Genomic DNA, 13,539 nt, shown 5'->3' on the forward strand with positions numbered 1-13,539 from the left:
CGTTGCGGAGCACAGGCTCCGGACGCGCAGGCTCAGCGGCCACGGCTCACGGGCCCAGCCGCTCCGCGGCACATGGGATCCTCCCGGACTGGGGCACGAACTCGTGTCCCCTGCATCGGCAGGCGGACTCTCAACCCCTGCGCCACCAGGGAAGCCCCCAAGTCTATTCTTAACATGGCAGTTGTGCTGATATTTTCAGAGCTTAGCTCAAATCACATACTTGCCGTAACAATCCCCAGGGCCAGACCCAGCGGCGGGCCATTGAGAGCCCCCTCCCTGTCCTAGCCCTGCTGGCCTCAATGGCCCCTCTCCCGCAGTGCTCCCTGCATTCCAGCCACGCTGGCCTTGCTGCCCCAGAACTGGGAGCTGCTTTCCCTCTGCGAGAATGCTCCGCCAGTATCTGGCTTTTCCAGATCTCCCCTTAAATATTCTCCCTAACAGGCTCCCTGAAAGTGCCCGTGCCTTTATTGTACAGAGAACTTTCATCTCCCCCTTTACTTAAGCTCTTCCTTTTGGACTCTGAGCCGCATGTGTGTTTTGGGGGGAGGCGGGTGGCAGGCTGATAACCAAAAGGCTAACTGATGATTTTCATCTGCTCCAGGGCCTCACTGTTAGTACCACAAAGAACTGGCTGAACAAATAAATGACACCTGTTCTCTTGCAGCGCCACAGATCTCCTACCACACTTGTAGGTGGAGCCCAGGGTCAAGGGCATGTGCTTTTCTCCCCAAAGACTATCTCCATGAGCTGAAGAGGGACCATGAAAAATCCTATTCTCCTTGTCCTATAGGGCAAACTGTAGGGCTCATGGCATTTCCCCTCCTTGCTTGTGGTGACTGACTGCTTAGTGTACAGAGCTCTTGTTAATACAGGGCAACTCCACCCCCTGCCCCACCTCCTCCCTTGGCAGCAGTGACTGAGAGGGGGAATCACCTGACTTAACCTTGCCAGTCAGAGTTCCTTCCCAGGAATTTGGGTTTGAGACAGAAAAAGCAGAGTCAATCTCCCAGTGATTGCCTGGACTCCAACAGGCGGGACCTGAGCGTTGGGGGTGGTCACTGCAGCCAGAGAAGCCAATGGCGTGGCCGTGGTGAGCAGAGAGGAGAGGGCTGAGGCAGCACCCTGACCGAGCACCATCTTTCACACACCCAGCATCACCCGCATTCCGGGCCTTATGCACCATGACATATCCTGCTGTCAGCTTCCTTTATTCTTAAGGTAGGTTGAGATGGGCCCTTGTCACTTGCAAGCAAAAGAATCATGAATAATTCAGAGGGGAAGTATTTGAAGATTCAGCCTATGGATGGTTAAATAATGGGGCTCTTTATGAAAAAGTCCCCTGTAGTCTGGCTTCTCTAGAACAAGACAGATCCCAGTGTGACCCTGGACTTATTACTTAACCTCTCTGAGACTCAGTGAGCTCATCAGTAAAATGAGGATAATAATGCCCACCAGTGGAGAAGATAAAAGGGATAAAAAAGTTATGGCAACCAGGATCTTCTTATCATCTGCCCAAGGCTCTCTATTCCCAGGCATTGGTGTATTTGGCAATAGTATCAAAAGCCTTGAAGATGAGGCACATACCTTCTGACTCAGCATTGCTTGTATAGGAATTTATCCCAAGGGAATAGTCATATTATGCTAAGATTTATGAACATCAGTGTTTACCATAGCCGAGAATTGGAAACCACTCAATGGTAGGGAACCGGTTTCACAAGTCATGGTATATCACTGCCATAAATAATGTTTTAGATTGTGGGTCTTAACCTTTTTGGACCCCTTAGAGGATGTGAGGAAAACTACCAGCTCTATCCTTGGGAAAATGCTCATAAATACACTGTCACAAAATTTAGCACATCATTTCAGAAAACTAGTGGATTCACAGAAGCTCCATTTAACGAATTATGATTTGAAAGAATCGTTTAATGATATGTGTTAGTGTACTCAGTGGCATAAGGTGAGTAGAAAAAATTCAGACTACCAAGCAGTCTGTACAAAATGATCACAATTTTGTAAAACAAAAATAATTTACGTACACACACATATTCACATTCATACACATACATATGGTCAGCTCTCCCTTTAAGAGAGAACCTGCCAAGAGGGGGTAGTTAGCTGGGAGCCTCCAGCTGCAACATTGGAGCCAAAGCAACGCTGTCTCCTGGCAGCCACAACCAGTGACTAAGTGTGGTGGAGTACTCCGGCTTGGTCATTCCTGCCTAGCACGAGACTCTTCTAGGCAATCTTTGTGCTGGAGCTTTACATTGCGTTGGCCAAAACTCTCCCAGAGCTCACTGCAGTCTGAGGCTCTTCCTGCCCAATCCTCCTTCCTTCTCCCTTTGCCCTCACAGGTGTTAGACCTGCATCACAGTCTGTGGGCTCTCCCACCCACTCCTGGTCCCTCACCCCTTTTAATTTCACAGGTGATATTTGAATTAATCATTTGCACTTTAACTCTGGCTTGGCTTTTGCTGCCCAGGGGGCTGGCTTTGATATTCTTCTATGCTTGCCATGCTTTCCCAAATTTTGTCAATTAAATTATTTTTGGCATCAGAAAACATGTTTTCTTTTACATGAAACACAAATACATATAAAGATGATATCTTTATATTCACATACGCTCTGCAGATTTGAAGCCCCTGATCACGAAATTCATTTGCTTAACAAAACTTGCGTTTCGGGGCCTCACTGGTGGCGCAGTGGTTAAGAGTCCACCTGCCAATGCAGGGGACATGGGTTCGAGCCCCAGTCCGGGAAGATCCCACATGCCACGGAGCAACTAAGCCCATGCACCACTACTACTGAGCCTGCACTCTAGGGTCCATGAGCCACAACTACTGAAGCCCGCGCGCCTAGAGCCCGTGCTCCGCGACAAGAGAAGCCACCGCAATGAGAAGCCCACGCACCGCAATAACGAGTAGCCCCTGCTCACCACAACTAGAGAAAGCCTGCACATGGCAACAAAGACTCAATGCAGCCATAAATAAAATAAATCAATTTTTAAAAAAATTGCATTTCATTAACCTACATCAGTTGATCTCCCGTCTCACAAAGAAGACAGGATGCTTAGCAGCAGCAACAGAACTTTTGGAGCGTTCAGAGCAGAGGGCCAGCCCTGAGTGGGCTGGGTGTACCCTCTCTGCCCCCACTGGAGCCCCGTGCTATGCCCCAAATCCTTCGTCATTCTGTTCCAGCATTCTGGATCCTCTCTGCGGGAACAGGGCTGGATGACAGAGACACACACTCTTTTTTAGCTCCTTTTTTCCCAGATCCCAAGCGGATGGGGCCTCTTGAGGGTCAAGAAGGGTCCTGGCTGCTTTGATTCGTTGAGACTCCCAGTATATTTGAAAACAAATAGCATCAAAATAGAGTTCAAAGTTTGTGGCATATTTTAAATATTTACATTTAACTAAATAGTATGTTTAGCATGCTCAAACTCACACAAAACTTCCACACTCATAGCATGATTACAGGATTTTTTTTTTAATTGGAGTATAGTTGATTTACAATATTGTGTTTGTTTTAGGTTACAGCAGCCTGACTCAGTTAGACATTATACATACATCTATTCTTTTCCAGATTCTTTTCCCATATAGGTTATTACAGAGTGTTGAGTAGAGTTCCCTGTGCTATACAGTAGGTCCTTGTCTCCTAATTTATCCCTCCCCCCCAGGATTTTTTTTTTTTTTTTTAATGAGTTCCTTGTACCCAATATGGGCAATGTGGCTGGTAAAGGGATGGAGGCATGAAGATGTGTGATAAATGTCTTCTTGGTTCAATCTTGGTGTTTCTCTGTTTGCCTTCACTTCAAGACAGAGATGAAAGTGTGAGCCTGGGGCACTGTGTGAAGGGCTGACAGCCCCCTTTGGCGGCCCTTTGGTAGACAGACCACCTTCTGCTACTGTTCTGCCTGATTTTTTTCAGGTGGACCAGAGACTCAGTGGTTTAATTTTTAGCTATCCTTCTTTTTTCTATCTTTAAACTTTATTGGCCTTTCCTCCCCACAAATACAAACTGTAACCTATTTACCCTAAAGCGTGAAAAGACATGGAGGCTTTACTAAATGAAGGAGCCAACCTGGAAAGGCTACATACTATTTGATTCCAGCTATATGACATTCTGGAAAATGCGAAACTATGGAGGCAGAAAAAGATCAGTGGTTTTCAGGGGTTAGGGAAGAGGGAGAGATGCGTTGGCAGAGGAGTTTCAGAGCAGTGAAACTGCTCTGTATGATACTATAATGGCGGACGCACATCATTTTACATTTGTCCAAGCCCATAGAATGTACACCACCAAGACTGAGCCTTCACGTAAACTGTGGACTTTGGGTGATAATGATGTGTTAACATAAGTTCATTGACTGTAACATATACACCACTCTGGTGCAGGATGTTGATGGTGGAGGAGGCTGTGTGTGTAGGGTCAAGAGGCATATAGGAAATCTCTGTATTGTCCACTCAATATTTCTATGAAATTAAAAGTTATACTTCTGAGTACACAAAAGTGTACTTTCCACTCAAAACTGCTCTAAAAATTAAGTTTATTTAATATTTTAAAAAGGACGTGCGGTTATTATCTTCAGGCTGCACCCAATGGAGGTCAATTCCTAGGTGGGAAATTCGTGGATTCACAGACTTAGGTGCAGACTGACATCATTCAGAAATCACTCGAGGCAGAGAGCAGACATCCAGGGATCAAATCCCAACTCATCTACTCACCAGCTGTGCGTCCTGGGGCAATTTACTTAACCTCTGTGAGCCTCTGTTTCTCCATCTGTAAAATGGGAGTAGAGTGGAATTTATTTCAGAGAGCTGTTGGGAGGATTAAATGAGATAATTTATGGCAGACTCTTAGCTGGTGCTCCATAAATATCAGCTATTACTAGCATTGTTATTATTCAGGATAATATTCGTTCAACAGTAACTAGTGAGCAGTATGCAAGGTACCAAGGTGAACAAGGCAGAGCTGGTTCCTACTGTCACAGAGCTTACAGGCTAATCCAGTCCTCCCTCTAGACACACAGGGTGCTGGGAACAGAAGACACTGTTCCCATTCAGGCTTTGCAGGCAAGCACCCACTGATATACACACCCTGGAAGCAGCTTCAATAGGCAAGTGATTTCTTAGGTGATTTTGTTATGAGAGGTGACGTGGCACAGAGCCGGGCTGCCTGGGTTCCGATCCCAGATGCCTCCTAGCTGTGGAATTTCGGGCAAGTTCCTTACCTCCTCTGTGCCTCAATTTCCTCACCTGTATAAAGGAGGGGATAATGGAACCTATCTCATGAGCTGTTGGGAGGATTCAACCCTGTAACATATGCAGAATACAGAGAATGGTGCTGGACAAAGCGTAGGTGCTATGACGCTTTTAATAATCGTTGTTCTTGTTATGACTCATCAACGGTTCTAACCCTGACCCCAGTGAGATGGTAACCAGCAGAAAACAAGGCAGAGCTCCTTGTTGTCTATGAAGAAATCCAGGCAGCATGGTGGAGTTCTCAAGAATATACCTGCCTCGTGGGTGTTTATCCCACGGCTATGCTTGCACAGGTGTGGTATGGTTTATAAGTCAGTCATGGCCACAGAATACGTAATAGCAAAAGCCTGGAAGCAGCCTAGGTTTCTGTGAATAGGAGACTGGTTAAGAAATCCACGACTCACCCAAAGACAGAAATATTAGCCCTCTGAAAGAATGAGGCAGCTGCATGTGAAATGATATGAAAAGATTTCCAAGAGTATTGTTAAATGCAAAAAGCAAGGGGCAGTGCACTTTTACTTTCTGTGTTAAGAAAAAGAAATGCGCGTGCCTGTGTACTTGGGTAATATGCCGGTGGTTGTCTCTGGAGGGGCACTGGGGCTTAGGGGCAGGAGGGACTCCTTTTTCCACTGGGTGCTCATTTGCACCTTTTGAATTTTAAGCCATATACATGTATTACTTTAAAAAAAAAAATAAAGTAAGCAGAAAATTGGTGCTGATTCAAAACTCATTGCAGTTCATTGTTCTGTTAAACATATTCCGCTGATCTCCGAGCAGATGGCCCGGGAGGGGTTGGGCCAGGGCCAGGGGGCAGCCTCCCTCCCCGTGGGTGTGTGGGGAGCCACGTGGGGCCCTGTGGCTGGCACATGCCTGCAGCTGGTCTTCCCGTGTGGCGGGAGGCGCAGGGTGTGGGACTGAGCCTGGGGAAGTGTGGGCTCCAGTAGCCTGGCAGGGGCTGCACACACAGAGCAAGGTCATGGTCCCAAATCTGGGTCTGGCCTGGGCAGCTTTCCAGGGGAGACAATCATGAGACAAAGCCTTGTTAGAAGCACCAGGAAAGGGCCTTCATCGCAGCTGCTTCTCTCCATTCATGGGACAATTCCACAGTGAAACTTGGGACCAGAAAAGCCTAAGGCTCAGGAAACAGATTTGGAAGGACCAGGGCTTCCTGGCCTGCTTGAGACATTGGTGGGATGGAAAGAGCCCAAAGGAACCTGGGTTCTTATTTCTTCATCCGTTTGCCTGGCTGAAATACAAAGATTCTTTTCAGAGCTCTCCCTGAAGTAGGCCTCCAGCTTTAGGACACACACAGCATTGTGTGCAGGGACATTCCCTGTAGCCAAGCAAAAGTGACAGAGAGGCCCTTTCAGTTAACTGCAAAATAAGCAGGGCTCTGTCCAAAGACAGGAGCCCTTTGCCTCCTGGGCCCCGTGGTAATTCATAAGCTGTCTAAGCACCGTTTACTGCCTACAGCCTATTGGATGAGTGTTTTTCAAATGCCGTTTAGTCAATAATTCTTTATACACACTTATATAAAAAACATATGTATGCATGCAAACAGATATTCTTAAGTCCAATATCCTTTATACTTTCAAACACACACACCTACAATTCTGTGTAGTCATACCCTTGACTAGCAAGATATATGATATGTGATGCAGATCAAATATTTGGTACAAGGTAATCAAACAAGATCTGCAGAAGGTTTGCAGTGACACACAGTTACAAGAGTAATAATACAGCCTCCTTTTTTTGCTTCTCTGAATCTGGGTCACCATTAAGTCCAATTAAGTCTTTCCACCTATAGATGGTAACATTTGTACTCCCTTTTTTGATGTGGCTCATGCATTCACTTACCAAGCATTTGGGGAACAGTGCCAGGCACTGTTCCAGGTTCCTGGGATATAGCGATGAACATAATGTGCAAAGACCTGTGGCCTTGTGAAGTTGGCATCCTGATGAGGAGACAGCCGTTCACTGCGGTGGCAGGTAGGGATGGGGATGGATAGAGGGGCATCCAGACTTCCCAGGGGAGTGAGTGTTGAGTGGAGACCTGAGGACTGTAAGTGAAGGAGTCACGGGGATATCCGGGGAGCAGGTTCTAGGCAGACAGACCGCAACTCTCTTGCCCACTCTAGTTACGTTGCACTCACTTGGCAAAAGCCAGCCCTGGTTAGACCCAGCTCTCCACCTACTCCACACCCACATCCGTGCAGCTGAGCCTCCTCTGGAGAGACACGTGCCCCGTGCTGGCTGGCCTCGTAGCAATTCAGGCCCAGGATCTGGGGTGGGGAGCACAGAGGAAGCTTCACGCTTCCATCACAAATGCTTCTCCAGCCCATTCACTCTCTCATTCCCCTAGACGGCCAGTTCCCAGCAACAACTCCCTGGCCTCACTCTCAGCTAACTCTCTTTACCTCCTATCCCGCTGAGGAAATTAATCAGAAGAGCTACCTACCACTCCAAGATGCGAACACCTTACGTACTTACCGATCAGATTATTGCCCAAATCCTTGCTCTTTATTACCATGGAAGAAATGTGCAGGGGAGCCCAGCCCCGCTTTGCTTCTCAGGCATGCCACTCCCCAAATCCTCCTCTCTCTCTCCTATATTAGCAATTCTCCTTTCCCCGGCCACTACCTCATTCACGTCTGCCTAGAAACAGGCAGTACCATTTCCCGTATTAAAAAAAAAAATTTTTTTTTTAACTCTCTCTTAGTGGCACTTTGCCCTCCATTCCACTTTACCCAACAAAACTCTTGGCAGGGGTTGTTCAGATGGCTGCCCGTCTCTAACCTCTCCCCTTCCTTGTACTCTTCTCCAAGTCTTTTCTCAGGGGTCACTTTCTCAGGGAGACCTTCCCTGACCATTGTATTGAAAATGGCACCCCCTCCATATGTCCTCTTCCCAGCTTCATTTTTCTCCGTGGCTCTCATCACTTGCTAATACCCTCTGTAAGGCATGTATCCATTTTGTTGATTATCTACTCCGCCCCCCTACTGGGATGTAAGTCCAAATAGGACAGTGATGTCTGCTAATTTGTTCAGCTGTCTGCCACATCCCCAGCACCTGGAACAGGGCCCAGGGCATCAGAGGTGCCCAGCAATGTTTGTTTGGTCAATGAATGAATGCATGGTAAGGGCTGGGCGAAGAGTGGCAGGGAAATCACTGCAGCAGGAGCAGACTAAGCAGGGGGAATAGGGGAAATTAGGTGGGAGGGGTGGCAAGAGACCCGATCACATAGGGTCCAAGGGGAGGGTCTTACTCTAAATGTGGTTTGGGACGCTGCTGGAGGGTTCGGAGCTGCGAAGGGACATGATCTGATTGATGTCACTGAGACTCTGGGCCGGTCAAGGTGAAAATTCCACATTTCCACAGTATGCTCGTGGGCAGGCAATTTTTCGTCCTCGTGCTCGTGAAAATAGACTTCAAGGAAAACAGACTTAAAGGAAAGTTCTGTGTTGCTGACGGCTTTTGTTATATAGAAATGGCTTTACAGGTAAAATAGAATGTAGGACATTTCTCACTCAGCAAAATGCAACACAACAAAACAAAACATTATTGGTAAGCACTTACACAGAACCATCCATGCTCACCTACTTACTGATAAAAATATTTAGCTCTTCAGTATGTTGCTTTTTAAACAGCTGGTGTGCAAGTATTAACACATTTTTTGAGATATTAACCAACAGACATTTCTGAGCATATGGTACAGGCAAAACGGGGCTGTATTAAATAACCACAGCTGGGATTCTAAATGCTGGGCCCAGAATTTGAAAATGTCTCTGCCCCTTAAGCATTAAACAGCAGCAGTAAAACATCCAGCAGTCTCCTGGCGACGTCTAGCATTTCTAAGTACCCTTTCAGGCGGTATACTATGTGGTCCAATGCTCATGAGATGCCATCTTTATAAGCTGTTTAGTAAAGGTATAAGGTATTTGCTAAGAGGGGACAAGACAGTCTGGCCAGGAAATATGTGGATTGTGGGTTTAGGTCTATGTGTTTAGTTGGTGGAGTTGGTGCAGCTGCTTCTAGAATTGCAGTGGGAGTGGGGAGTAAAGTCTACAACTCTGAGCGTTCCAGGCAAGCCAAAATGGGGGTATGGGGGCTTAGAAGGGGACCAAGGATGGTGGGCCCCGGCAGCTGCCAAGCTAGGACAAAAAGAGAAGACTGATTCTAAAGAGGTGCTGGCTGGTGTTTATGGCTCTTGTACCAGGGTCCTAGCTATTATAACTGCGCACACAGGAAGCTGGCTCTGGGCTTGCTAGACTTTGCACGGGGGGTGGCTGCGTGTTCCCAGTGCTTCGTTAGCTCCTTCCCCAGTACTGAGGGTCAGGCAAAGCAGGCCACAGCCTTCCACTTTGATAGATGTCCTCACCCCTCTGGGCATCAAGGGTCATTGCCACAGTGCTTCTAGGAAGCTCAGGACTTGGGACTCTAGACCAGTGGTTCTCAAGTGTGGTCCCAGCAGCATCAGCATCACCTGGGAACTCGTTAGCGATGCAGATTCTTAGGCTCCACCCCAGAGCTGCTGAATCAGAAAGTCTGGGGGTAGGTCCCAGCAACCAGCTTTGAATAAGCTCCCTGAGGAATTCTGATGCGCGTTGCAGTTTGGGAACCACTGATATAGACCAGTTCCAGGCGATGCTGCTGCTGCTGCTGGTTCTGGGACCATACTTTGAAAACCAGTGTTCTAGAAACTGCACAAGCAAACCACTCAGGTAGGTTATGAGTAAACCCAGTTATTAAATAACAAGTATTACTGAATACCTAAGGGCTGTTTAACAGTGATTGCCTCTGTACAAGGGGATTGTGGGCAACTCTTAAAAGTTGATGTATCTCTGTATTGTTCAAAGTTGTTATTATACACATGTATTACTTTTGCAGATAAAAAAAAAGATATTTCAAAAATATAAATACCTCATTCTAGTATAGTTCTTTAGAGTAGTGCTTCTCAAACTTTACTGTGCAAACCATTTAGGAATCTTGTTAAAAATGCAGATTCTGGGCTTCCCTGGTGGCGCAGTGCTTGAGAGTCCGCCTGCCGATGCAGGAGACGCGGGTCCAGAAGGCTCCAGACAGTTGATTATATTTCTACGTGATTCCTATACAGAGGATCCAAAAAGGCCATAAACTACAGAAGTACTTTTATAGGATCTCTCACTGGCCCCCAAAACGAAAAGAAAAAAAAAAAAAAAAAAAAAAAAAAATGCAGATTCTGGTTCCATAGGATGGGGGCGGGGGAGGCAGGGCTGTGAGATTTTGCGTTTTCAGCAAGCTCCCTGGTGATTCCAGTCTACTGGCCCACGAACCACACTTTGGATTTACAGAGTACAAAGCACTGTCATGTGTATTACATTTTTTGTTCCTTGTTACAACCCTGGCAAACAGATTCACTAATTCACTTATTCAACCATTAGGTTCTACAACATACATGTAGTGGACATACAGATATGGTCTAATGGGGTGGAAAACCAACCAACCACCAAAAAACCCACATGTAAACAGGTAAACAAATATAAATAGTGATCAGAACTGATCAGGAAATAAAGAGGGTGCCGAAAAAGAAGGGCTCTAGGAGGAGGTGATTTTGGCAGTGACGGTAAGGATGAGCCACGGAGAAGTTCAAGGGCCAGCTCTCAGGGTAGACACCAGGAAGCTCCTGCAGCTAGCAGGCAGGGAAGGAAGACCCCCAAATCCGGACGGGGGAGGGGGTGGAAGCAGGGCCCGCCAGGACAGGAAGGCCGTGGTATTGGGCCGATTTCAATCCAAATGCGGGGTAAGCATTGAGGGTATAAGCAGGGAAGTGACTGGTCTGGTATTTGCCTTGGGATCACGCTGGCTGCTGTTCAGGAAATGAAACCTCTCCAGGGTCTCCTCGGAGGTGGTGCAGGGAGTGCTGGGCCATGCGAGGGCGCCCAGGAGTCAGGCCCGGCGCCCTCAGAGTCGCGTGGATCTATTCGGGGGGGTCAGGAGTCCCCTCGCGAATAACGAGCCACCAGGGCACGTGTTTTTATTGCCGCACAGAGGACCTCAAATAAGCGCGCTCCGGGCAACAACATGACTTTTAACCCTTTCAGAGGACTTGGGCTCGCATCCGCGCTTTGCTGGTCACGATGGCATCTCGGACACTTCCCCCTCGGTGCCTCAGTCTCCCTACCTGTCTAGGAGGACTTGGGCCAGCCCACGGGTGACACCCTGGGTCGCCAACCCTGCATCCCCGTGTAGGGGGGTGGGTACGGCTGGGGCAGAGGCGGCACAAGGGGCTGGCTTCTCACCCGGGAAACTGAGGCACGGTGGGGAGAGGAGCGCGCGCCCTCCAGACTCCCGCAAACTCCAAGCGGCCCGTCTCGTCTCCACGCAAGCTGTCCAGGCCGCCTGCCAGCCGTCTCCACGGAGTGGCCCCCGCCCAGCCCTGCCCGAAAACCGGAGCTGGGCAGGGCTTCTCAGGGGGCGGCAGTGGCGGCGGGGAACTCGGCGCCATCACCGGGCTCGAGCGCTGGAAGAGGCGCGCGGGACACACCTCCAGGTTCCCCAGACCGGTCGGGCGCGGGCCTGCCCAGGGGCGCCAGCCTCTGCGCGCGCCGACCCCGCCCCTCGCCGGCGCCCCCGCCCCTCGGCCTCCTCCTCCGCCTCCGCCTCTTCGCAGGCCCGCGACGTGCCCGGCCGGCGACCGAGCTGCAGGGACGGCGTCCGGCGCGCTCACTTCCGCGTCCCGCCGCCCTCCGGTCCGCGCGCGCCCAGCCACCGCCGCCATCGGACAATAGGCCGCCCGCCCGGCTGCCGTGAACTTCCTGCCGGGGCCCGGCCGGCCCGTGTGCCCCGGACCCTGATCCCTCTCCGCGCCGGCCAGGATCGCAGCTCCGCGCCACCAGGGGAAGCGGCGGAGGACCGAGCGCCCGGGACGTTCCAGCGCCTCCAGCCTCCGCGCCTTTGCTCCGGCCCGGGGGGTAGGCGGCCTCTGCGCTCTTCGCTCTGAGCGACTTAACCCCGTACAGCGGCTGCTGCCTTGTTGTGGGTTTCCGAGTTTGGTTGCTTAAGGAGGATGTGATTTTCCCCCCCTTATTTCTTTTTCCTTTTATGATTTGAAACAGAGAAAAGAACTCACAGCCAGCTCGTACAGCAAAGTGCCACCAGCTACGCCCACGTGGACACCTCCGGGAGGAAAGGGAATTGGAAGCAAACTTGGTCCAAGTGACTTTGAGGCCTCACCCTCGGCCGGACTCTTAAGGCCTGGGGTCATGACTCTCATGCTGGGCAGGTGGAAGGCTTTACCTGTCCTGGGCTGGACGTGAGTCTCTGCCCTTCGCCAGCACCTCCACCGGCCCACCTCCACACACTCAATACCCAGCATCTAGGCTAGGCCCGGACACTTGTCAGCAACATGGATAAGTATGACGACCTGGGCCTGGAGGCCAGTAAATTCATCGAGGACCTGAACATGTATGAGGCCTCCAAGGATGGACTCTTCCGAGTGGACAAGGGTGCAAGCAACAACCCGGAGTTTGAGGAAACACGCAGGGTGTTTGCCACCAAGATGGCCAAAATCCACCTGCATCAGCCGCACCAGCTCCTGCAGGAGGAGACCCTGCCCAGGGGCAGCCGAGGTCCCGTGAACGGTGGGGGCCGCCTGGGCCCACAGGCCCACCGGGAAGCTGATGGGGGCAGCAAGGTGACGGGGGATGGCGCTGCGAAGCCTCCTCTCGCTGCCTTGACAGTGGCCCCTGGGACAGCCACAACCATCGCGGCTGGGCAGCCCTTGTCCCCACCCCAGGAACAGAGGGCCAAGCTGTGTGTCCGTGGCGCGAGGCAAGGCAGCCAGGACTGTGGATCCAAGGAGAGCGTGGCGAGTTCTGAGATGTCTGCTTTCCATCGGCCGGGACCCTGTGAGGATCCTTCCTGCCTCACCCACGGAGACTATTATGACAACCTCTTTTTGGCAAGCCCCAACTGGGGCGATGAACCAGCAGTGTCCCCCAGCATCAGGCTGGGTGTAGGAAGTGGGTGGTCTGGCACGCCAGGGAGTGGCCCGCCACTGTCCACACCCTCCAGGGTCCATCACCTATACCAGCAGCAGCTTTCCCCGAGCTCCAGCAGCTCATTGCAGAGCAGCCAGGATGGTGGTGTTGGTGGCCACAGCCGTGAGAAGCCAGCTGCTCTTTGGACCACCGCCTCCTCCCAGCGAGTGAGCCCTGGCCTCCCTTCCCCGGGCCCAGAGAACGGGGCCCTACCGAGACCTGCTCAGCCCAGGACCCCTTCTTTCTCAGCGCCCCTGGCCCTGAAC

General features: G+C 50.3%; 1 protein-coding gene across 1 annotated transcript in view; it reads left to right on the forward strand.

Annotated features, from left to right (window-relative positions):
- Positions 1–12,588: 12,588 nt before the first annotated feature.
- Positions 12,589–13,539, forward strand: part of LIMD1 (LIM domain containing 1) — a 68,375-nt gene continuing 67,424 nt past the window's right edge. The window contains 1 exon segment of the mRNA XM_007463899.1: positions 12,589–13,539. Within this exon segment, the coding sequence (XP_007463961.1) occupies positions 12,640–13,539 (900 nt within the window). The 5' untranslated portion in view covers positions 12,589–12,639.

This window comes from Lipotes vexillifer, unplaced genomic scaffold (assembly GCF_000442215.2).
Source record: "Lipotes vexillifer unplaced genomic scaffold, Lipotes_vexillifer_v1.1 scaffold1227, whole genome shotgun sequence".
Lineage (NCBI taxonomy): Eukaryota > Metazoa > Chordata > Mammalia > Artiodactyla > Lipotidae > Lipotes > Lipotes vexillifer.